This window comes from Phyllobates terribilis, unplaced genomic scaffold (genome assembly GCF_046119375.1).
Source record: "Phyllobates terribilis strain yellow unplaced genomic scaffold, ASM4611937v1 Scaffold_5__5_contigs__length_657084704, whole genome shotgun sequence".
Classification (NCBI taxonomy): Eukaryota; Metazoa; Chordata; class Amphibia; order Anura; family Dendrobatidae; genus Phyllobates; species Phyllobates terribilis.
The window spans coordinates 450,420,743-450,447,110 of NW_027362765.1; the positions used below are offsets into that span (position 1 = coordinate 450,420,743).

The window sequence follows — 26,368 nt, forward strand, 5'->3', positions numbered from 1 at the left end:
AAAATAAAATAATGTAATACTCATGAGGCAGCGGAAAAAGAACAAAAGCAAAAACTGTCCTGTTATGAGCTATTGAGTGTTCCTCTGGAAGCCATGAAATGCAGTCAGACTCTGGTTTGAGGGAAGGTGGTGAAGACTCTGTGCCTGTTATCCTATTTTTCTATGTCGATGTGGGAATTTAATGTGCCAGCATCCCATGAGAGTGTCCCTTTAAAATATGTGTATGAAATATTGTATCCTAAATAGTTCTGTTCTTCCCTTTCAAGGTAACAACTGATATTTTGACAAGAGATGCCAAAGATATTGCTTTTGCAGACTACAGCCCCACTTGGAAGTTTCACCGTAAACTGGTGCACTCCGCTCTCAGCATGTTTGGTGAAGGGACCATCGCCATTGAGCAGATCAGTGAGTAAAGAAATGACTATGCTTTTATGTGTCTATGCAATCACCGGGGTGGGTCTGATCTCAGACAACCCCGATAATTAATCAACCAGACTGCAAAGGGTGTCTGCGTTGGATAGATTATCATGAATGTGCATTGACAATAATCTAATCATAAGGTGTTCTGATGATTGGACCACCAAATGATCAACAGTTTTCAATAAGGAAAGCGACAAGGGTTCAATTTCCCGATGGTATCATCTAAGAAAAAAGTTAGAAAAATATTTAAAGAAAGGAAAAAAAAAAGTAATTTCTCCCCCATTTTACATATACAAAAATGTAATTAATTAATAAAAAAGCATATTTTGTATTGTTTATAAGTCCAATCTCTCAAAATAAAAAGTAATTTAACCCATAAGGTAAATGCGGTAAAGAAAAATAAATCAAAACTCCAGAATTGCAGTTTTTTGGTCTCTGCACCTCCCTGAAAAATATGCAATACAAAATTATCCAAATGTCACATGTAGCCTCAAATTATTCCAATAGAAACTACAGCTTTCCACACAAATAACAAGCCCTAAGAGAACTCCAGTGACCGAAAAATAAATATCTTTTGAGTTTCGGAATATGGTGACACAAACCAATTACAGTTTTTATTTATTTATTTTTACAGTTCTAAAAAAAATTGTAACCACTAAAATCTAAAACTCCTGGCAAACAAATATTTATCTCACCTTCCCTTTTACCCCCTCACCAGATCTCATCTGCAGACCAACTCCTAAACCTTAAAGGGGTTCACCACTTTCAGGAAAGGGGTCTCCAAACTTTGTAAAATACCTAAAATAAACTCATCAGGTAGTCACCCTCCCTAGGTCTAGTGCTGGCTCCCCGCAGCTGCTCTTGTCTCAGTGTTTTGGCTGCAGCTGGGACTCACGTCAACAGCACACATCACCTCCCTAGCCAATCACTGGGCTCTGCGGCTGTGCCAAGGTTGATGGCACTTGCCCTGAGCTCAGGGCACGAGCCACAGAGCTCAGCGATCAGCTAAAGTGGTGACACGTGCTGTTGACTTGACTTTCACAAGGGTAGTGATGGGGAATCAGTGCGAGACCTGGGAAGGGTGAGTACCTGGTGATGAGTTTTTTTATTTTAGCTTTTTTACAGCATTTGGGCCCATTTTACTAAAGTTGACAATCAGTTAAAATCCCCGATAAAAAAAAAAAGAAAAATCGAACCATGTACTTTCCTTCTCACAACTCCTCTCCCTCTCTCTGCTTCTCCTCACTGCTGGTGATATATCTCCCATTCCTGGTCCTCCTTGGCTAATACTTACCTCTTATATCTCCTTCCTATCCAGCTACTAACAATCCCCACAACTCGTCTAACCTAAAAAACCCATTCATGTTACTGCCGCTTCTCCACTTTCTCTCTGGAGCACTATGGAACGCCCCAGCCATCTGTAATAAACTTCATGTTATTCACCACCTCTTCATGGCTGACACCTTCTGATACAGCTTTTCCTGCAGCACTGTGTTATGGTGGCCTTCACTTCACCCACACTCCTTACCCTGGCAACAAACATGGTGGAGGAATCAGCCTACTCTCTAGCAAGTGCTCTTTCGACCCAATCCTACCTATACCCTCCCTTCTTTTGAAGTGCACTCTGTCCTATCTACTCTCCCTTAAGATTCCAAGTAGCCATCATATACTGACCCCAGGACCCCTCTACCATCTATATCGGCCACAAGTCCAGCAGTTGGCACACTCACACAGAAATCTCTCACACTCACTCTCTTCTACCACTGTCCACAATATCTTAGCTCCACAGATATAGCCACTATTTTCTTCAACGCCACACTTTCGTCAGCTATTGACTTAGTTGTCCCTCCCATTCATAGCAGAATGTGACAAATCAACAGACAACCCTGGCACACCAACCTCACAAAAAAGCCGTGCCAAATGTCCAGGGTTGCAGAGCAACGCTGGAAGAAAATGCACTCACAGGAAGACTAGATCACATTCAAGCAAGCAATTAAAAAACTCAAGTCAGCCCTCACTTCTGTTAAACAGGAACACAACATAACTCTCATATCTTCTATATTCCCACAACCCCAAACAGTTATTCAACACTTTCAGTTCTTTCATCCATCCACCCCTGCCACCTTCGAACTCCCTCATATCTGAGAAAACGTAGCCGCACATTTCAAAAACAAGATCGACCACATCAGACAAAGCTTTTATGTTCAACCAAAATGATTCCTGTGCACAACAGACCAATGTGCTTCCCTTATAACCTTCTTTCCCACCATCACTGGGCAAAAGCTTTCTCACCAAGTCACCCTTCACCACTTGTGCTCTTGACCTCCATCTCATACCACCTCCTCCCCAGCATCACCACAACGCTTATCTAAGCACTAACCCATCTCTTCAACTTATCATTAACGTCTGGTGTCTTCCCTTCTTCTTGCAAACATGTAACCATAATAAATAATAATTTTATTCTATAGCCTATAGTTCAATTTACAGGAGGAGTGAGGTTCCTGCTCGCAAGCTTACAATCTATAACCAAATAAGGGGGGACTACCATACCCCCATCCTGCAGAAACCATCCCTTGACCCAACCTCTACGTCTAGCTATATCCCCATATCACTTCCCTCAAAACTCCTTGAACAGCACGTACATATTGAACTCTCCTCCCATCTCTCATCCAACACACTCTTTGACAACCTGTAATCCGGCTTCTGTCCTCACCACTTCACTGAAACTGCCCTAAACTAACGACTTACTAATTGTCAAAGCAAAGAGACAAAAGTCTATACTCCTCCTTTTAAACCTGTCCTCTGCCTTTGATACAGAGACCACTTCCTCCTACTACAGATCCTCTCTTCCGTTGTCATCCAAGATCTTGGTCTCTCCTGGATCTCATCATACCTCACTAACCACAAATTTAGCATCTCCCATTCACATATTACTGCCTCATACCGCCGTCTCTCTGTTGGTGTCCCTCAAGGCTCTGTCCTGGGACCCTTACTCTACCCCATTTATAGCTTTTGCACTAGGACAAGTCATAAAGTCTCATGGCTCCTAATACCACCTACATTCTGATGACGCTCAAATCTACCTCTCAGATGTCACCACTCTGCTGTCCAGATTCCAGAAGTGTCTATCAGCTATATCATCCTTCTTCTCATCACACTTTCTAAAACTCAATGTGGACAAAACCGGATTCATCACCTTTCCTCCATCTCCCTCAACCCCCCTGCATGGTCCATCACAATAAATGACATCATACTTTCCCCTGTATCACTAGTCTGATGTCTTGGTGTAACCATCGACTCTGCCTTGTCCTTTACACCACAAATCCAAGCCGCCACCTCCTCCTGCCTGCAACTCAAAAATATTTACAGCATCCCGCTGTACTCAACCCTGAATCTACTAAAATGCTTGTACATGCCCTCGTCATCTCCCACCTTGACTACTGCTATATCCTCCTCTGTGGCCTCCCTGCTAACACCCTTGCACCTCTCCTGTCCGTTCTTAACTCTGCTGCTTGATTAATTCACCTTTCCCCCCACTACTCCTCCACCTCTGCCAATCCCTTCAGTGGCTTCCAATTACCCAGAGAATTCAGTTTAAAGTACTAACAATGAGCTACAAAGCCGTCCATAATCTGTCTCCTCCATATACAGTGGGGAAAAAAAGTATTTAATCAGCCACCAATTGTGCAAGTTCTCCCACTTAAAAAGATGAGGTCGGCCTGTAATTGACATCATAGGTAGACCTCAACTATGAGAGACAAAATGAGAAAACAAATCCTGAAAACCACATTGTCTGATTTGAAAAGAATTTTTTTTCAAATTTTGGTGGAAAATAAGTATTTGGTCAATTACAAACAAGCAAGATTTCTGTCTCTCACAGACCTGTAACTTCTTCTTTAAGAGGCTCCTCTGTCCTCCACTCATTACCTGTAGTACTGGCACCTGTTTGAACTTGTTATCAGTATAAAAGACACCTGTCCGCAACCTCAGTCACACTCCAAACTCCACTATGGTGAAGACCAAAGAGCTGTCGAAAGACACCAGAAACAAAATTGTAGCCCTGCACCAGGCTGGGAAGACTGAATCTGCAATAGGCTAGCAGCTTGGTGTTAAGAAATCAACTGTGGGAGCAATAATTAGAAAATGTAAGCCATACAAGGCCACTCATTTATCTCTCTCAATCTGTGGCTCCACACAAGATCTCACCTTGTGGGGTCAAAATAATCTCAAGAACGGTGAGCAAAATCCAAGACACACACAGGGGGACCTAGTGAATAACCTGCAGAGAGCTGGGACCAACGTTACACAGGCTGCCATCAGTAACACACTACGCCGCCAGGGACTCAGATCCTGCAGTGCCAGACCTGTCCCCCTGCTTAAGCCATTACATGTCCGGGCCCATCTGAAGTTTGCTAGAGAGCATTTGGATGATCCAGAAAAGTATGAGGAGAATGTCATATGGTCAGATGAAACCAAAGTAGAACTGTTTGGTAGAAACACAGCTCGTCGTGTTTGGAGGAGAAAGAATGATGAATTGCATCCAAAGAACACCATACCTACTGTGAAGCATGGGGGTGGCAACATCATGCTTTGGGGCTGTTTCTCTGCCAAGGGACCAGGATGACTGATCCGTGTACATGAAAGAATGAATGGGGCTATGTATCATGAGATTTTGAGTGCAAACCTCCTTCCATCAGCAAGGGCATTGAAGATGAAATGTGGCTGGGTCTTTCAGCATGACAATGATCCCAAGCACACCGCCAGAGCAACGAAGGAGTGGCTTCGTAAGAAGCATTTCAAGGTTCTGGAGTGGCCTAGCCAGTCTCCAGATCTAAACCCTTGGAGGGAGTTGAAAGTCCGTGTTGCCCAGTGACAGCCATAAAACATTACTGCTCTAGAGGAGATCTGCATGGAGGAATGGGCCAACATACCAGCAACAGTGTGTACCAACCTTGTGAAGACTTGCAGAAAACGTTTGTCCTCCGTCATTGCCAACAAAGGATATATAACAAAGTATTGAGATTAACTTTTGTAATTGACCAAATACTTATTTTCCACCAACATTTCAAAAACATTTCTTTCCAAATCAGACAATGTGATTTTCAGGATTTGTTTTCTCATTTTGTCTCTCATAGTTGAGGTCTACCTATGATGTCAATTACAGGCCTCTCTCATCTTTTTAAGTGGGAGAACTTGCACAATTGGTGGCTGACTAAATACTTTTTTTTCCCACTGTATCTCCGAACTCTTGTCCTCACAAGACCTCCCTCTCCCCTCTGCCCTCATACGTTCCTTACCCAACCATCTCCAAGATTCTTCCCAAGCATCCTCCGTCCTCTGGAATTCATTGCCTCCACACACCCGATTGTCTCTCACATTTGGAAACTTCAGACACAACTTGAAAACCAATCTCTTCAGATAAACCACAGCCTGCAATAACACCGCTGCCTCCTTCCCACCGCCGGAGATGCTGCAACCCCCTGACTTTTCCCAACAGCTTATGGTAAGCCTGGTCAGTTTTACATGAACATGGTAAATAAAAATACAAAAAGCAATTGTGTAATTGCACTTTTTTTGCAATTTCACCACAGTTAGAATTTTTTTCCTGTTTTTCCATGTGGCAATATGATTCCCCAGGTCAGTATGAGTTTGCAGATACCAAACATGTATAGTTTATTTTATATTTAAGCGATGAAAAAAAATTCAGAAATCTATATTATTATTATTCGTTGTTTTATAGCGTCATTTATTCCATGGCGATTTACATATAAAAAAAAGGGGTTTACATACAAAGACAGTTACATTGTTGCCATTTTCCAAGACTCTTAGCGTCTCCATTTTTCATGATCTGGCACTGGGTTAGGGTTTATGTTTTGTGCGTTTTATTGATAACATGTTGGGGTAGATATGATATTTTGATTGCCTGTTATTGCATTTTATTGCAATGTTGTAGCTGCCAAAAAAACGTAATTGAGGTGTTTTGATTTTTTCCGTTACGCCGTTTACCGATTGGATTAATTTACTTCATATTTTGATAGACCGGACATTTCTGAACCCAGCAATACCAAATATGTGTTTTAGGTTCTTTTCAATTGATTTATTTTTAATCTGGCAACAATGAGAGTGATTTGAACGTTTGTGTTTTTTTTTTACATTTTTTTCATATTTTTAAAAACTTTGTATTTGACTTTTTACTTTAGTTAATAGTCCCCTTAGGAGACTTGAAGCTGCTATCGTCTGATTGCCTGTGCTATACAAAGCAATGCATCACCATTGCTATGTATAGCAGAACTGCCGATCTCTTGTGAACGCCGGCCGCAAACCGGCATTCACATGAGTGTTGTAATGACAGGCACGGGGGTCTTCTGCAGACCTCCGGATGTCATGACAACCCATCGGCGCCCCACGATCACGTGATAGGGGCACCGATGGGCGGGATTTATAATGCACTTCCTACCGGTGCCCGTTAAATACCGCTCTATGGGTTTGACAGCAGGATTTAACTAGTTATCAGCCATGGTTGGAACTCAGTTCCACCCGCAGCTGTTAAAGGCACATGGCAGCTGATTAAATCAGTCATCATGTGTGGGGAAAGATGCAGGCTCAATGTGTGAGCCCGCATGAAAGGCAGGGACATGACATATGAAGTAAATACATATGTCATCCAGGGGTTAAAACTACAACTCATTCTGCAAAAAAACAAGCCCTCATACTGCTATGTCAATGGTAAAATAAAAAAGTGACTCAGAAGAAGGGAAGGAAAAAGCAAAAGGGCAAAAAACGAAAATTAGCTCCTTCGGGTAGGGGTTAAGAAATCTCATCTTCATTCAGAGAAAATCCACAGTGGAAATCTCCGACATGCTGCAGATTTTTGCCAAAGATTTCATCCATTACATAACTAGAAAACATCGATTTAATTGGATGAAAACAATGAAGGTTCCTACTCGTTATCTACAGACAGAGGTCTTGAAAAATAGAGACTTGATACACAAATTATGAAGAAAAATTACATATCTTTTCCTTATACAATAAAAACACTTTTTTTCTGCTGAAACCAGGATACGTCTAAACTATTCATAGCCTTTGCCCGACATCTTGACTTGCTCCCCCTAATGGTAACAGTTGAGACTGTTGGTCAAACTACTGTCATCTCTGGTATAATTTACTATGTCATATTATTTGTGATATTAAATATATTAATAAGAATGCAATTACATTTTGTTTACTTATAAAACCATTCAATATCTTTCATACAGAAAAACATATGTGGTAATACCTCCAAAAAATACTACAGTCAGTGACCCTCAAGTACAAAAGGCCTAGTAGGTGAAAATATTTGTGGCTCTGCTGACATCTGGTGGTCAGTTATTGAAGTATATGACCAACCTTTAGAATTTACTTTTGAGTTTTTATATGAATTTTGCATTTAGAGTACATGTATAAAAATATTTGAAACAAAATATTTTAAAATATATATATTTGAAGGGTTTAATAATTTTTTTAAGTGTTTGATTAAAACTTCCTGTGGATAACTGGCTTATTCTTTTAATAATTAAAAAGTAATTTTGGTATGAGGGAAAAACTCAATGTCTTCTTCTTATACATCTGTTTGTCTGTACATTCGTCTGTCTAATAAAAATGTGCCAAGGTGTGATCATTCTCATATCTGATAATTGTCTATTGGACTGTAGTTTATAACATCAGTGCTTTGTAATCTGCAAACTACAGATTGTCCTTGTATTTTACTACTTGTAAACCAACAACTAGAATGATTAATATATAGTCTCTCTGTGAGACTGCAGACTTGTGAATACTCACATCACACACAACGCTGACTGTCAGGATTCTCCTGTGCAGGCGGTGAGACCGGGTGGTCACGTGATCACAAGTACGCGATATTCATACTCCCTGCCACATTCCGACTAGACGTGTCCAGCATCGCTCAATACAAGTGAATTGAGAAAGGCCAATCACGTCTAGTCGGAATGTGGCCGGAAGTATATATATATTGCGTACTTGCAGTCAATATGACCACCAGTTTCGCCGCCGGCACCGGAGTTTCCCAACAGTGTGTGCTAAGAGAATTCACAAGTCTGCAGTCACAGAGTGAATGCAGACTTTGGATTGCAGACTATGAGGATTCACAAGTCTGCAGTCACATAGAGTGAATGTAGACTTTGGTGCCAAATGTGGACAAATCCTTTAAGTTTGGCGTTTGCTCTGGGCAGGTAGGCTGTTATCTGTTGTATACTATTTTTTTAACCTGTATAAAGTGCTTAGAAAGTGATGGTACTGTACATCCTAAAAAAAACTCCAGTGTATAGATATTATTGTCACATTTGTAATAGCACCCCCTAGTGGTCTTTTTATGTAATTATTGGGCAAGCCATTTAAAGAGAACCTGTCAGTCTATTCTTGCTGCCCAAACCATGGGCAGCATGACACAGAGCCTTGCTGCATGATTGCAGCAAGCGTTGCAGAGCGTTTCAGAGAAAATCATACCAGACTGACTGCCAGACTCTGATTCATTCTGACTGAGGTTTGGGCAGCATGAATCAGGTGACAGGTTCCCATCAATTTCACTTTATTTTAAAAATACCTCCAATTATTCTTCCTTCTTTGTTATAGTTTCTCGTGAAGCTGCTTCCTTGTGCCAAACACTTACATTCCAGACCCTCCCACTCGACATGGCTCCAGACCTTACACGAGCAGTCACCAACGTGGTTTGCGCATTGTGTTTCAACACAAGATATAGTAGAGGTGATGAAGAGTTTAAGACCATGCTAAGGTACAGCAAAGGCATTGTGGACACCGTGGCAAAGGACAGCCTGGTTGATATCTTTCCTTGGCTTCAGGTATGGCCATAATAGAAAGTAGACTTAAGGGGAATCTGTCACCAGTTTTTTGCCACCTAATCTGAGAGCAGCATAATGTAGGGGCAGAGACCCTGATTCTAGAAATACGTCATTTATTGGCCTGCTTGCTGCCGTTTTTATAAAATCACTGATGTATGAGGGCTAGTTAGGCTACGTTCACACATCATGGTTTGTTTTTTTTTCAAGATTTTGTTCCTCTCATGTTTTTTTGGAAAATAGAGCATGTCACTACTTTCAGCGTTTTTTCACCCATAGGAAGTAATGGGTGGTGCTGAAAAAAATCATCAAAAATGCATCAAAATTAGTTTCAGCGTTTTTGATGGCAAAATAGAATTGGGTTCTTTTTTTTTCACAGAACTTTATGTACATGCATAAAAAGAGACAGAAGGAAAGTGGAAAAAACGCATCAAAAAAGCACCAAAACTTGCAAGAAAAATCCTGAACAAAATGCCCTTGAAGGTCAGGTTTTGCTGCAGAAAATTGACGCCAGAAAAACCACGATGTGTGAACATAGCCTAAACCTGCTGCCATGTAGTCCTCCATATTCATGAGCACTGTGTAACCCTGCCCCCACCACTGATTGGCAGCTTCTGCCTATGCACAGTGCACACAGAAAGCTTCCAAAAAAGTGATGTGGGCGGGTTTATACAGAGCTCAACATTATGAGAACTGCTAGATCTGCAGCAGGGAAAACAATTTTTAAGCAAAACTACAACACCCAGTAAAGTCATCACTGGAATGACAAGCGCTGTCCCCAGCCTGCCCACATGATCGACAAAATCTGACTCCCTAGATGCTATATCGATACGTCCACTAGTGGGTTCCTGAATGCACAATATCCCAACTTAAAATTTACGATGGCATTCTCTAAGTGGGAACCAGTTAGGATTTAATCCAGCTTTTCCCGAAAAAGTTGAATCCAATTTTTACCAAAGAAAATTGATGACTTTACATAGAGAAAGCTGTCAATCCATAGGTAGGACCGCCCACTTGACTCCTAAACAGAGAGTGCAGGGGGGGGGGGGGATTTCAGTGAACAATGAACCAACAACAAATTGGAATTAAGTAATTATTGAATGTTCTTTAATGTTTTCAGATATTTCCCAACAAGGACCTGGATGTATTGAGGAAATCGGTGGCAACCCGAGATCATCTGCTCCAAAATAAGCTAAGGGAGCATGAGGTAGGTGAAGCAGGAGATATGCAAAAAAATCAAGTCTACTCACTGAAAAACACACTCGAAATTATTAGAATTTTTTTGTTATATAAATTGTATGAAACTTCCCAATAAGTGATTATTATAAGAAATAGCTTTATGATAAACCCTCCAAAACCATTCACGCAAAAGCCGCACAACGACATTATTGTAGTAAAATATTTGTGACATCAGCCGCGCTTTATTCACATTCTGCAGCACAATTTGGTGACCCAACAGATTGCATCACCCTTACTCTGGGACAAGCACGCCTGCCCTTGGCCCGTTCACCTCTGCACCTCCACTGCTTCCCTTAGGCAACCATTAGCCATCCTAGCCAGTGTTTATGGCTGTTCATATCTGTATGAACCAGGCACCTGCAGCTGATAAACCCTGCCATATATGTTGTGATTAGCTCATGGTGGCCCAAAACTACCAAACCCATGTGTATGAAATGCTCCAACAGAAAACATACTGGCCAAAATTCCAATTTTTGTTTCAGCCCTTTCCCTAAGACCACCCACGGCCATTCGTAAACAAAAAAATTAGGAATTTTATTGTGGGGTTTGATTTAACCCTGCAACTTTTTAATGGGGCTTCTATTTTTGCTCTTGTTGACGGGATTGTTCTACCAAAATCCGGACTGTTGGCAAGTATGTAAACCATACTGTGCTACCTTCTTAAATCCTCTATGCTACCTCTCCCATTCACTTATCATACTTTCTTCCCACTGTTAGATCACTTATTGCCTCAAAAACAACCCCACCACCCACCAGACCCCTAACACCACCATAACTGCAACCACCATTATTTTCTCTCTTTTAGAAACATGACCTTACCTGACTCAATACTACCACCCGATTCTTTTCCGGTGGCTAAATGGTTCCCCTCTCCGCCTTCCTGCCGGCACTTTAACCTGCTTTTCCCGTCACAATTTGTATGCCCTTTATATTAGTAAATGAGATTGTGATTGAGTCTTGTCACTGACAGTAGGGTCCTGGCCCACCCTGAAATGCCAGGATTGCTCAGAAGTTTCCTCAAAAACTTGAGAAACCTAACACAATGCCTGGAGACAACAGATCTGACCACCACTATCCTTCCTACCAACGTCCTAAGATTAATATCAGTCTTGATATTTGGATTTGGGCACTCCACATAGTCACACCCTTTCCTTGCCTTTACATTATTATTCCCAGTGGTAGTAAATCTGGAGCTGTGTTTGGGACCTCCAGTTTCTTAATCTAATTTCCGTATGTCCCAGGCGACTTTTTGCAGTGAATCCGTCAAGGATTTATTGGATGCTCTTCTGAAAGCCAAACTCAGCATGGAAAATAATAACAGCAATGTATCCCATGACGTGGGACTGACGGAGGATCACATCCTGATGACTGTCGGGGACATATTTGGAGCAGGAGTGGAGACAACATCTACGGTGTTGAGATGGGCAATTGTATATTTATTACACTACCCAGAGGTAAGACAATTACGTGAAGGTATTTTTTTTAGAAGTGAGTGGTAGAAGCACTGCTAACATTAGTCGGATCCACCCTTTCAGGTGCAGAAGAAGATCCAGGAGGAGCTGGATATGGGGGTTGGATTCGGAAGACATCCACAACTGAGCGACAGGAAAATTTTACACTATTTGGAAGCAACCATAGCTGAAGTTCTGAGAATTCGGCCTGTCTCCCCTCTACTCATTCCTCATGTTGCTATGAAAGATACTAGGTGGGAATTGATGAGAATTTTGCATCGGGTTGTGGAGACAGTGTGAAATGCATTGAATAATTTACTTATTTTTAATAGGTGATAAACTGCTAATGGCTGAGGGTCCAACTGCTGAGACCCCCACAGATGCCAAAAACAGGGCTGTTCAGATCCCTGTTTGAATAGCGCTATGGCCACGCATGTGCCCCACAACTTAATTTATTGTTTGTGGGACTGCCAGAGATATCCAAGCACTGTACATGACTGTCTTCATCAGTTCGTTACAGAATGAACGAGCCAAAGTATATGCAGGACTGCAGATTCAGAGGACTGCAGATTCATGGGTACCAGTAGTAAGAAGCCTAGTGAACAGCAATCTTATAATACCCAATACTCTTTTTAGGTATATTTTCCTTTATAGGAATATGTCACATACATTTTTTAAAAATGACCAATAATGACCATAGAAGAGACAAATACCGTCACACCATGAACAGACCACATATTACCATTGCATTGAGACTGAATAATACCAAGTACAAGGAACAAATACCGCCACACCATGACCAGACCTCATATTACCACCACATAGTGACCGAATAATACCATGTACAAGGAACAAATACCGCCACACCATGACCAGACCACATATTACCACAACATAGTGACCAAATACTACAATACTGATCATTAATAAAAAAAAACACACAATACTAATTTCCATGGAGATATTAAGAAAATATTAACCATTTCTCCCAAGCCCCTCTTCCCTCACACCCCTCCCTTATCTACCATTTGTCACCAGAGAAGAGCTGACAATCTAAATAGTGATCTCTCTGCAAAGTATCACCTACAGCAGAAGTGACTTGTAAACAAATGCTGGCACAGAAGGTGCTACATACCCACTTAAAATGCGAGGTCAGTTTCCACTGACACAGGTCTGGGATGATTTACATCTGGGTGAGGAGGAAAGCTCGTTTAGGCTTCAAGCACACTCCCAATATTCCTAGAGCTTCATAGGGAATTCACCAGACATCTTTAGTCGGGCCATAGCTGATACGAAATATGGAATATCTCAAGTTCCATAATTCTGATGGTAATGGGACCTATGTTTTTAGGGGCAGGGTCAGCTAGTGAACAATGTGGATAATTTCCTGTCGCTGTAAGCCCCTCTGGGGGGCTGTGGCACAAAAGTAACAAAATAGCAGATCGCAGTTACGCCATGCGTGGTCTTTAAATGAAGGTAAAAATCATAATAGAAAATATGGTATCACTTTTAGGCTTCTGGGATCAACCAGCGATACGTTATCCCAAAAAACAGATATCTTAATAAAAATGTGCAGACTGGAGACCAGCCCACGTGATCTCAGCGCAGGGGGTGTGTGGGCAGGTCTCCCATTAGTCATAAAAGAATCCACGGAGGATGGATCAGTACTCATGTTGGAAGTTACATATTTTGTGAAGCACGAGTCACGTTCGCTGAACGGGCATCGGAGTGCTTCCCTCCACCTGTATTGAATCGTCTCAGCGATCTCTATAGTAATTCTTCTTTAATCCTGTTTTATTTTGTGTAACTATATATTCTGTACCGTAATTGTCCCCTTTTGTAAAATCTTTGTATATTTTTCATAACACTGCCTCCCTTTTGGATTAAATATAAAATGTAATAGTTCTGTTTCTTTTGTCCTGTAATCGTTCCCTCCCCCGAAGTCATATACGCTACCAGAACGCAGGCGTCCAGCCAGGCCTGTAGTATATTTCGAATCTGGACGGCGGTGGCAGCGAATAATAATAATTGAGCTATCGTGAAGCTGGCAGTAACCGTACGGGGGTGTGTACACATATTCCATTGGAAACCGGAGGTGTGACGCCATATGCTTTCTGCTTGCTTGCCGATAGCTGCACAGGGAGTAGTCTGGATCAAGTGCTCGCGAATTCCTGACAAAATCCTGACAGAGTAACGGGAACTGTGAGATATTGCGTGATCTCCCCGGTGTTATTGCTGTGAAACCCTGACACTAATATTACCATAAGTGTCATTATATACAGGATCTCTGTACATAGTATGCAGTGTATAGTTTAAATGTTTACACAGCAATCAACAGTGACATTATACACAGGAGCTCTGTATTGTACAGGTAATACAGGGATCACCAGTGACATTATACACAGGAGCTCTGTATTGTACAGGTAATACAGGGATCACCAGTGACATTATACACAGGAGCCCTTTGTATAGTATATAGTGTATAGTGTAAGTGTACAGGTAACACACTGACTCACCGGTGACATCTCTAGTTGAAGTCCTTCATCTTCACTTTCCTTCATCCAGAGGAGACCGCCAACACTTCTTCCAGCCAGGACTCATCTCTACAGAAAATAACACACAGTTATCTAGAGCAGTTTCCAGAGCACATTCCCTAATTTTTCCCTAACTTCTACACTACACCAGATGCAGAAAAAAAAGTGACATAGTGTCGCCCTGCACAGTAACATGACACCTCCCCCCATTGAAAACAGTACCCTCAAAAATAAAATACATCACAGCAGTAATAATATCCCTTAATTAGCCCCTACAGTAATAATGTCCCACATCCTGCTCCCATATGTACTCCATCCTGCCTCCCATGTCTCCATCCTGCCTCCCATGTCTCCATCCTGCCTCCCCATGTCTCCATCCTGCCCCCCATGTCTCCATCCTGCCCCCCATGTCTCCATCCTGCCCCCATTTGTCTCCATTCTGTGCCCCATGTCTCTCAATTCTGCCCCCGCATCTCTCCATTCTGCCCTCCATATCTTTCCATTCTGTGCCCCATGTCTCTCAATTCTGTGCCCCATGTCTCTCCATTCTGCCCCTGTGTCTCTCCATTCTGCCCCCGTGTCTCTCCATTCTGCCCCTGTGTCTCACCATTCTGCCCCTGTGTCTCTCCATTCTGCCCCTGTGTCTCTCCATTCTGCCCTCCATGTCTCTCAATTCTGCCCCGTGTCTCTCCATTCTGCCCCGTGTCTCTCCATTCTGCCCCGTGTCTCTCCATTCTGCCCCGTGTCTCTCCATTCACCCCCCATGTCTCCATTCTGCCCCCATGTTTCCATCTTGCCCCCATGTCATCTCCCATTCTGCCCCCATGTCATCTCCCATTCTGCCCCCATGTCTCCACCCTGCCCACATGTCTCCAACCTGACCCCAAGTCTCCATCGTGACCCCATGTCATCTCCCATTCTGCCCCCATGTCTCCATCCTGACCCCATGTCATCTCCCATTCTGCCCCCATGTCATCTCCCATTCTGCCCCCATGTCATCTCCCATTCTGCCTCCATGTCATCTCCCATCCTGACTCCATGTCTCCATCCTTCCCCCATGTCATCTCCCATTCTGCCCCCATGTCATCTCCCATCCTGACCCCATGTCTCCATCCTGACCCCATGTCTCCATTCTGACCCCATGTCTCCATCCTGACCCCATGTCTCCATCCTTCCCCCATGTCATCTCCCATTCTGCCCCCATGTCATCTCCCATCCTGACCCCATGTCTCCATCCTTCCCCCATGTCATCTCCCATTCTGCCCCCATGTCTCCATCCTTCCCCCATGTCATCTCCCATTCTGCCCCCATGTCTCCATCCTTCCCCCATGGCATCTCCCATTCTGCCCCCATGTCTCCATCCTTCCCCCATGTCATCTCCCATTCTGCCCCCATGTCTCCATCCTTCCCCCATGGCATCTCCCATTCTGCCCCCATGTCTCCATCCTGACCCCATGTCATCTCCCATTCTGCCCCCATGTCATCTCCCATTTTACCCCATAGTACGGCTTTGAAAAAAAGGGGGAAAAAAAATAATTTCTCGTTACCTTGCCGCCGGTCCCAGCGGCGCCTCTCCCATATCGAACTGAGGCGCGGACGCCAGCCAGTCACAGGCCGGCAGTGACATCATACGCTGTCGACCTGAGCGCTGACTCAGCTGCCGGCCTGTGATTGGCTGGCGGCTGTTAACTGTTGCCGTGCGGGAAGACTCCCCACTAGATTTCAAATGAACGTGTGTCTGAGGACTCAAGTTCAGTAAGCTGGGGACCTGTGAGCCGAAGCAGAAAGAGGGGGGCAGCTCTGCTCACCGAGCCCCGTACACCAGTAAGAGCAGTAATGCCCTGATGGCGGCCCTGCAGGAGAACCCCTTCAAGCACCCCTTTAAGAACTTCTTTAAGCATATTAATGGAGTGATGACTGTGGTAATGCAAACACCTTTGGGTGGTCAATGAACTTCTGTTTATGGATTTTTGGATCAGTAAACTCATCACTTGTGAAATATACTTAGTGATAAAACATTGTATTGTACGACACATAGATGTTTATCCTTGTTTTATAGCATTGGAGAATACACCATTCCTAAAGAAGCCCGAGTGGTAATAAACCTGTGGTCGCTGCACCATGACGAGAAGGAATGGGTAAACCCTGACGACTTTAAACCAGGTTTGTAGAAAACATTTTTTTAGATATTGTTGCAATAACCCAAAGCTGATTTTTTTTTTTTTCAGAAAAGCTATTTTCATGAACTTACGTGAACAACCATCTGCAGAGGAAACATTTCCAACTAGATAGATAAAATCTGATATGGTAATCTGGTCCATTGATCTGTAATGATTGCTTTGTTACAATGGACACACACATTATTGTCACCGATGCTCTTTATCAGTTATATCGGCCTCATTATCCATGCCTTTATGACAGTCTTAATTGAACGCATACAATTATCAGTTCATCAGTGACAATGTTAAGTGCTTCATTCTCAGCAAACTAAAACTATAGAGCTTAAGCTGCAGAGCCACAACCATAAAACCCTTAAAGATCAGACTGCTGGGTGAAAGGTCGACCCGCAGGAAAGAACTGGCAGTAATGTGCTCATGGAGGAGTTGATTCAACATAAAAACTTATCTAATACTTTTGGCCAATTTATACAGTCATACCCGAAAGTGTTGGCACGCATTAAATTGTTCCAGAAAATGAAGTATTTCTCTCAGAAAATTATTGCAGTTACACGTTATTTATAGACACATTTATTTCCTTTGTGTGTATTGGAACAACACAAAAAAAAATGAGAAAAAAAGACAAATAGGACATAGTTTCTCACAAAACCCCCAAAATGGGCCGGACAAAATTGTTGGCACCCTCAACTTAATATTTGGTTGCACACCCTTTAGAATAAATAACTGCAATCAATCACTTCCTATAACCATCAACAGTCTTCTTCCACCTCTCAACTAGAATTTTGGACCACTCTTTTGCAGACTGCTCCAGGTCTCTCATATTTAAAGGTGCCTTCTCCCACCAGCAATTTTAAGATCTCTCCCTAGGTATTCAGTGAAATTTAGATCCGGACTGATTGCTGGCCACTTCAGAACTCTCCAGCGCTTTGTTTCTATCCATTTCTGGGTGCTTCTTGAAGTATGTTTTGGGTCATTGTCCTGCTGGAAGACCCATGACCTAGGACACAAACCCAGCTTTCTGACACTGGGCACTACATTGCAATCTAAAATTCTTTGGTAATGTTCAGATTTCATGATGCCTCACACACAGTCAAGGCACCCAGTGCCAGAGGCAGCAGAACATCTTTAAACCTCCACCATATTTGACTGTTGGTATTGTGTTCTTTTCTTTGTGGGCCTCATTCCATTTTCGGTAAACAGCAGAATGATGTGCTTTATCAAACGGCTCTATCTTGGTCTCACCTGTCCACAAGACACTTTTTAGATGGATTTTGGCTTACTCACATACAATTTGGCAAACTGCAGTCTAGCTTTTTTATGTCTGTGTCAGTAGTGGGATCCTCCTGGGTCTCCTGCCATAGCGTTTCACTTCATTCAAATGTCGACAGATAGTTTGAGCTGATGCACCCTGAGCCTGGAGGACAGCTTGAATTTCTTTGGAACTTGATTGGGGCTGCTTATCCACCATCCAGACTATCCTGCATTGCAACCTTTATCATTTTTTCTCTGCAGTTCACGTCCAGGGAAATTAGCTACAGTGCCATGGGTTTTAAACTTCTTGATTATGTTGCGCACCCTGTACAAAGGAACATCAAGATCTCTGGAAATGGACTTGAAACCTTGAGATTGTTGATATTTTTCAACAATTTTGGTTCTCAAGTCCTCAGACAGTTCTCTTCTCTTTTTGTCCTCCATGCTTAGTGTGTCACACACATACACACAATGCAAAGTTTGAGTCAACGTCTCTCTTTTTTTATCTGGTTTCACCTGTGATTTTCATATTGCCCACACCTGTTACTTGCCACTGGTGAGTTTGAACAAACATCAGTTTAAAGTTGTTTACCCACAATTTTGGCAAGGTGCCAACAATTTTTTTCCGGCCCATTTTTGGTGTTTTGGGTGAAATTATGTCCAATTTGCCTTGTTTTCTCAGTTTTTTTGTGTTGTTCCAATACACACAAAGTAAATAAACATGTGCATAACAAAACGTGTGTAATTGTAATTATTTTCTGGGAGAAATACTTCATTTTCTGGAACAATTTTAAGGGTGCCACCACTTTTGGCCATGACTATATCTAATGGTTCTGGACACTTTTAATCCACCACCACACACAATAGATAGTTGTTGGACGAACCATCGTCACGCTCAACTCCCCCTGCCGTGTACTCCTGTGTTTTCTATGAGCGAGCTGCTGCCACTCTCATCTGGTGCCGGCTTATCTCACCAAAAACAAAAGGACCGTCAGTCCAACATCAAAAATGCTGGAACCTTCTCTCCCTTGACAACATCTGTGAGGGGAGAGTCTGAAGGCCCCCATACAAATTAGACTGTCAGCTGATCCCACTGGTATCAGTGGGTTTTGTAGACATTAGTCTAATGTGTATGGGGGCATTAGTCATTTTAAAAAGGGACAGCAAATGGACTCATAAAATTTAAAGGAACCAGTCACACTTCCGCTTTTCTCATGGATTTGTGTGTCTTTTCTGCTAAAATTAATGCATTTCTCTTTTTCTAAACTATTTTTGCGTATAAGACGGGATCATGCATTGTATCTGGATCTGTTAAAAAAAACATATGACACACTGATACTGTAATCTGAATATGCCCTTAGGGAATAGGTATATGGTAGGATTCCCATGCACCACTCCCATTGCTGTGTGTTTTTAACTTTAAGGTCAGTATTCGGTCAGTATTTTTTCTCAGGAGTGGGAGCCAAAAACAGGAGTAGGTGATAAATGCAGAATTGGTGACTTGTTTCTATTATACCTTTTCTCTGATTGCTCCTCACCTGTTTTTTGCTCCCAAAATACTGACCGAATGCTGACCAAATACTAATAGTGGGGCCGTGGCCTAATAGGGACCACGGCTTAGTGACAATTACAATGTGCAGCTGCATAGGCGTTATGTTGCGTTATTGTTTGGGAAAAGTAATGGAAAAACTTTCCAGGAGGTTGTTGGCTCCAATACTGGGTGAGACAGTCGGTTTTCAGAGTGCATATGCCCAAGTCGTGTGCCAAGCGAGAAGCTTCTGGGGTGCAGCAGAGTCTGGCTGACACAGTCCAGGATGACTGACAGGTGGAGTAGTGGCAGTGTAGGTCTGGGGCGCAGATTGAGGCCCGAGGAAAGGACAGATAAAGAGGCCCATAGTGCACTATCTGGCGTAGGGAGCTGTCATTATCCAAGTGCCCAGCTCCAGTTGTAGCTCCACAATGTAGGCCGAGAGAGGTGTGATAGAGGAGCTGCAACGTTGCTAAAGATGGTGTGATAGATAGTGAGTCGCCACTACAACCCCTGGCAAAAATTATGGAATCACTGGGCTCGGAGGATGTTTATTCAGTTCTTTAATGTTGTTGAAAAAAGCAGATCACAGACATGGCACAAAACTAAAGTCATTTCAAATGGCAACTTTAAGGCTTTAAGAAACACTAAAAGAAATCAAGATAAAAAATGTGGTACTCAGTAAGGGTAATTTTTTTCAGACCAAGCAGAGGGAAAAAATTATGGAGTCACCCTGTAAATTTTCATTTCCAAAACTAACACCTGCATCAAATTAGATCTGCTCATTAGTCTGCATCAAAAAAGGAGTGATCACACCTTGGAGAGCTGTTGCACCAAGTGGACTGACATGAATCATGGCTCCAACATGAGAGATATCAATTGAAACAAAGGAGAGGATTATCAAACCCTTAAAAGAAGGTAAATCATCACGCAATGTTGCAAAAGATGTTGGTTGTTCACAGTCAGCTGTGTCTAAAATCTGGACCAAATACAAACAACATGGGAAGGTTGTTAAAGGCAAACATACTAGTAGACCAAGGAAGACATCAAAGAGTCAAGACTGGAAACTTAAAGCAATATGTCTCCAAAACAGGAAATGCACAACAAAACTAATGAGGAAAGAATGGGAGGAAACTGGAATCAATGTCTGTGACCGAACTGTAAGAAACCGCCTGAAGGAAATGGGATTTACATACAGAAAAGCTAAACATAAGCCATCATTAACACCTAAACAGAAGAAAACAAGGTTACAATGGGCTAAGGAAAAGCAATCGTGGACTGTGGATGGCTGGATTAAAGTCATATTCAGTGATGAATTGCGAATCTGCATTGGGCAAGGTGATGATGCTGGAACTTTTGTTTGGTGCCGTTCCAATGAGATTTATAAAGATGACTGCATGAAGAGAACATGCAAATTTCCACAGACATTGATGATATGGCGCTACATGTCAGGTAAAGGCACGGGGGAGATGGCTGTCATTACATCTTCAATAAATGCCCAAGTTTACATTGATATTTTGGACAGTTTTCTTATTCCATCAATTGAATGGATGTTTGGGGATGATGACATCATTTTTCAAGATCATAATGCATCCTGCCATAGAGCAAAAACTGTGAAAACATTCCTTGAAAGAAGACACATAAGGTCAATGTCATGGCCTGCAAATAGTCCGGATCTCAATCCAATTGAAAATCTTTGGTGGAAGTTGAAGAAAATGGTCCATGACAAGGCTCCAACCTGCAAAGCTGATCTGGCAACAGCAATCACAGAAAGTTGGAGTCAGATTGATGAAGAGTACTGTTTGTCACTTATTAAGTCCATGCCTCAGAGACTGCAAGCTGTTATTAAAGCCAGAGGTGGTGCAACAAAATACTAGTGATGTATTGGAGTGTTCTTTTGTATGTTTGTTTTTCATGATTCCATAATTTTTTCCTCAGAATTGAGTGATTCCATAATTTTTTCCCTCTGCTTGGTCTGAAAAAATGACCCTTACTGAGTACATTTTGAATCTTGATTTCTTAAAGCCCTAAAGTTGCCATTTGAAATTACTTTAGTTTTGTGCCATGTCTGTGATCTGCTTTTTTTCAACAACATTAAACAACTGAATGAACATCCTCCGAGCCCGGTGATTCCATAATTTTTGCCAGGGGTTGTATATTTTGAGCCTGACAGACTTGGGAACAATGAATGCAAACATTCCCTATGAAAGCAACCCCCAGACGTCAAGGACAGATGTTACGTCTGTGCCTCCACCTATATCTGACCAATAGCCTTAAAAGTTTAGCGGTCAGGTATGTGAGTTCACCATTAGTTGTACCTCCTCATGAGTAGTAATACCAGTCGTGTTTGATCATTGTTCTTTGTGTTATGACGCTTCTTATTATAGCAGTATATTACTTATCTATGTGTTCACCACTCTTCGTCATCCTCATTAGCGTACCCTTACTCTACTGATGTGTTGAATCTAAGTACAACTCCACCAACACTAAAATGGTGGATATTCCAGTAATTATCCCAAATCATACAGCCACACTTCAGTACACGACTTCTTATCTTTCGCAGATCGCTTCTTAGATGAAAATGGACACCGTTTGTACTCACCAAGTCAAAGTTACCTACCATTTGGTGCTGGAATTCGAGTTTGTCTTGGAGAAGCTCTGGCCAAGATGGAAATTTTTCTTTTTCTCTCATGGATCTTGCAGAGGTTCACTCTGGAGGTTCCTGAGGGAGATCCTTTGCCAACCCTGGAGGGAAAGTTTGGTGTTGTTCTTCAGGTCAAACCATTCAAGGTGACCGCAAAGCTGAGAGACGTCTGGAAGAACATTGATATCACTTCGTAAACACTGCACATTGTAACACGTACGGATCTCAGAGTGCTTTTGAAGATTTGAGGGGTTGTCTCAAGTTCTTATGTGGGTACATTTATATAATGCTTCTAAAAACAAGCAACTTTGCAAGCTACTGTACTTCCTACTAAAAATCTTCTCAGTTTTCGAGAATGGATGGATTTTTATTTTATAGTGTACAGCTCATTGCTGGTCACCCTGCAGTCTTAGAGTGGCCAGTTACCTAAGTAGGGAGCACACCACATTACAGCCTCTTCGCACCACTCTGAAGCTGGCAGAAGGGCTGGATCCGACCAGCTTCAATCCGCCTGCACTTCTCCCATGCTACAGAGGCAAAACTGCCTTTACTAGCAGCATGAGAGAACGCACAGTTCGGACCAGCGGCGTGAGCATGCCTCTGCTCCGAACTGTCAATCTTCAGGAGCACTCCTTCCCCTGCAGAGCAGGAAGTCAGAGGGAACAGGAGCAGAAGGCTTCTGAAGAAAAGAAAAATAAGTTGAGACAACCCCTTTAAGGGTACATTACAATGCTGCATTTTCCCTGCTGACTTCCTGCAGTGGAAATTGCAGCAGCAAAATCATATCATTGCAAAATTGGTTCAGCACATATATATTTCTCCCTTCTGCTTTGCAAACAGTGAAATATGCACCGACATCCGGTTGCCTGTGCTTTGCGCAGCATCAATCTGATGACAGGTTCCCTTTAATAATGGAAAGCACACCGGGGTAAGCAAAACTAAGGTTTGTTTTCAGTATATAAACTTTGTAAATTGGTGCTGTAGTATTCATAGTGCATTTACACTCTAATGTTATATAGTTTCTCCTGCCAGAATTGAACTTACCATCAGAAGAAAAAAAATGCACACAACTGTCAAATAGGCCACTGAATGAGAAGTTTTCTTTCATATACTGTATAGGATCTAAGTGGAGATCAGTTGCCAGCCTCTTCCTAAGACAATGTTCACACTATCAGTATTTGGTCAGTATTTCACATCTGTATTTGTAAGCCAAAACCAGGAGTGGGTGAAAAGAGTGCAGAAGTGGTGACGTGTTTTTATTATACTTTTTCTTCTGATTGTTCCTCTCCTGATTTTGGCTTATAAATACAGATGTAAAATACTGACCAAATACTCCCCGTGTGAACGTGGCCTTAAATTGGATAGAGCTTTGTGCACAGTAGCGTGCAGACAAGAGGGCCCCTGTGCAAGAACATCACATGGGCCCTTTGCAGTCCAAGACCTCGTCTTAATGCACAATTCCACCTGCTTTGGAGGTAGAAGTTGCCTGTTTATCTCTTAGGCCCCTATGCAGCTGCACAGATTGCCCCAATGATTTGCTCCCTCTGCCTGTGCAGTACCATCAATGGGTGTCCTCCTACCCACATGGTATATGATATGGCACAATAATAGTGGTATATATTCTCCAGAAATAAATAACAATATACAGACACGTCCCTAGACTACTGTACTAGTCCGGGAAAATGAAGATTATATATATATATATATATATATATATATATATATATATATATATATATATATATATATATATATATATATATATATATATATATATATATACTCCAGATTAAAAATAAATTTTATTGAACACGCATCTAAAAATGACAAATACCTAAAATAAGCAGAGAACCAAGATAAAATTCTGCATGTGGATCAACAATTCATGACATTAATAAAAAGAGCATATCGTTCCATCACATATGGCACATAGATAAATAAGGCAGCAATTAATTGATCATGGGCCAATAAAAGGGGGCAACAGGTAATATATAAGTCTTAACAACAATAATTAGATATGTCTACTACGCATAGTTCTCCATGATAAGGTTTATGAACCATAAAGGAATCCAAAGTGCATAAGTGCAAACAAAAGACAGAAATATATTATTGTAAAGTTCCCTGTTCAGACAAAAAAAACAACCCTTAGCGACCCTATATGTTTAGCTAGAATGGAAATAAATTGTAACCGCCAGAAAAACCGCTGCTAGATACCTCCACTCAGCATATAAATATAACCAGCTGCTTCATACACAAACCAGTCTAATAAGAATTATATGCTATCTAAATAGTACGGTAACATAACTAAAAAGCAAAAAGTTATAACAACATCCCAATGAGACCAACGAGCCTGATAACCGTTCCGACTGTCCGCAGGGTGTGGAATTATTATTTTGTATCATTACCAGGTGGCATGGTGGAGGCCATACATGTTTGTTTTCTTGACAACTATTCTTCCCAAGCCACCATACACACATGCACACCTGATTTATCTGCGCATGCATGTGTGCTCATTGAGAAGAGGGAAATAAACTGCTGCCAGATATCCGTCCTATCCTGTTTATCCCCCAGATCTGCCCAAAAAAACATTGGCCGGACATGAAATACACAAGAAATGGTCAGTCGATCTTATCGGAATCGGGACTTCAGTCTCATGTGTATGCAGGTGTCACTCCCCTAAGGCTGACCCTCGTCAAAACACCCTGATTCACAATATGTTGGGTGAAGGAATCTGTTTACCAAAAAACTGTGTACATCTGCTGCACTTTTCCCCACTATCATCCTTTTTTAGTTTGTATAAGCTATAGAAAATGTAGCATATGAACATTTATCATTTGCTTTATGGTATTTTTATTATATTTTAATATGGACGTAGTGGTGTCTGGAGTCTTGATACCTTAAAGGGGTTGTCCGGCCTTAGGGTACAAGTCTGCGGTCAGTCTGTGTGGCTGCAGACTTGTGAATTCTCACACTGCACAATGTCTGGATTCCTTGGTGCTGGAGCGGCAGGCATGTGACCACAAATATGTGATTTGCATACAAGTTGGGCACGACCTCGCTCCATGTAATCATATTGAGCGAGGCTGGACACGTCTAGTCGGAATGTGTCCTGAAATATCCGAATCACATATCTGCAGTCACATGACCGCCAGCCCCCTTCGCCGGCACCAGAGAAATCTCTCAGCGCACAGTGCGCGTGATGTGAGGATTCACAAGTCTGCAGTCATACAGAGTGACTGCAGACTTGTACCCTAAGGCCGGACATCCCCTTTAATATTTTCAGCTTACCACTTCTGCATTTGCAAAGTACTTATTTAACTGCAAAGTTAACATAGAAATGACTGAGAGCATTTTTTTAAAAACTGATTTTAAGATTTACTTCTAATTATTTTAGCATTTTTGTACCAAAATGAAAACACAGATAAAGGAGAGGAATTAGGTTTCCAACTATCAGTATATATATAAAAAAAAAAGTTCCTTAGCAATGATTTTTTTTTTCAATAGAAATAGGATGCAAACAATTTCTTTGTAAGATGAATCAGAATTTCAGAAAGTCATAACTTTTTTTTATCTACTGATAATGCAGCAATTACTTTACCGTCCTTGAGCGGCTGGAATCCCGGCCAAGACCATACTCTATAAAACCAGAACCGGGAGTAACTTTCTATTTTGTTTTGTTAAGAAGATCTTTTGTAAAAATATATACTCTGTATAAACAATATATTAAGCAATAAAGATGAAATCCATTATTACCAAGATGTCACCATTTATGTGCAGACGTGTAATCCCTGTATTATTCCTACGCTGTGTTCTTTTATTTCAGCTCCATTTTATTGTGGATTTTTTCTTTTAAAAGGTAAATCTATTTTTTTTTTTTTACTATTCCTTACCCAGACTTGGTAAAAATGTAATATCCAAAATTGAGACATTAAACACACCTTCCTTAAATGTCCCCCACTTTTGGGTGGGACTTGTATAAAGCCTAACCGCTTTACAGTTTGAATTGAGGGTTCGACAAAGTTGGCAAGCACGTGTGCTCATCAGTTCTACCATGCACCCACATTGATTTTACACATACATGCCAATTTTTTTAAATGGTCTGGCATGAAACTTCAGGGTGTATCAGGGGGCGACCAAATTATTCAATAATCACAGGATGCTAGGCTTGAGTTGGACAACATTTTGACAACAGCAGGCAAAAGAAATCTCTAGGGCCAGGGAGCGATTGCTTTCTGCAAATTTCCAAGAAACTCTTCTCGTAAAACTCTTGTG

At 41.8% G+C, this 26,368-nt stretch overlaps 1 protein-coding gene across 2 annotated transcripts in view; it reads left to right on the forward strand.

Annotated features, from left to right (window-relative positions):
- The window catches only part of CYP17A1 (cytochrome P450 family 17 subfamily A member 1), a 196,046-nt gene extending 172,170 nt beyond the window's left edge, over positions 1 to 23,876 (forward strand). For both annotated transcript variants that reach the window (XM_073685316.1, XM_073685317.1), the window contains 7 exons: positions 267 to 405; positions 9,049 to 9,275; positions 10,393 to 10,479; positions 11,753 to 11,965; positions 12,047 to 12,216; positions 16,556 to 16,659; positions 22,016 to 23,876. In XM_073685316.1, coding sequence (XP_073541417.1) covers positions 369 to 405; positions 9,049 to 9,275; positions 10,393 to 10,479; positions 11,753 to 11,965; positions 12,047 to 12,216; positions 16,556 to 16,659; positions 22,016 to 22,293 — 1,116 coding nt within the window. In that variant the 5' untranslated portion in view covers positions 267 to 368 and the 3' untranslated portion in view covers positions 22,294 to 23,876. The remainder of the gene's footprint in view (positions 1 to 266; positions 406 to 9,048; positions 9,276 to 10,392; positions 10,480 to 11,752; positions 11,966 to 12,046; positions 12,217 to 16,555; positions 16,660 to 22,015) is intronic.
- The last annotated feature ends 2,492 nt before the right edge of the window (positions 23,877 to 26,368 follow it).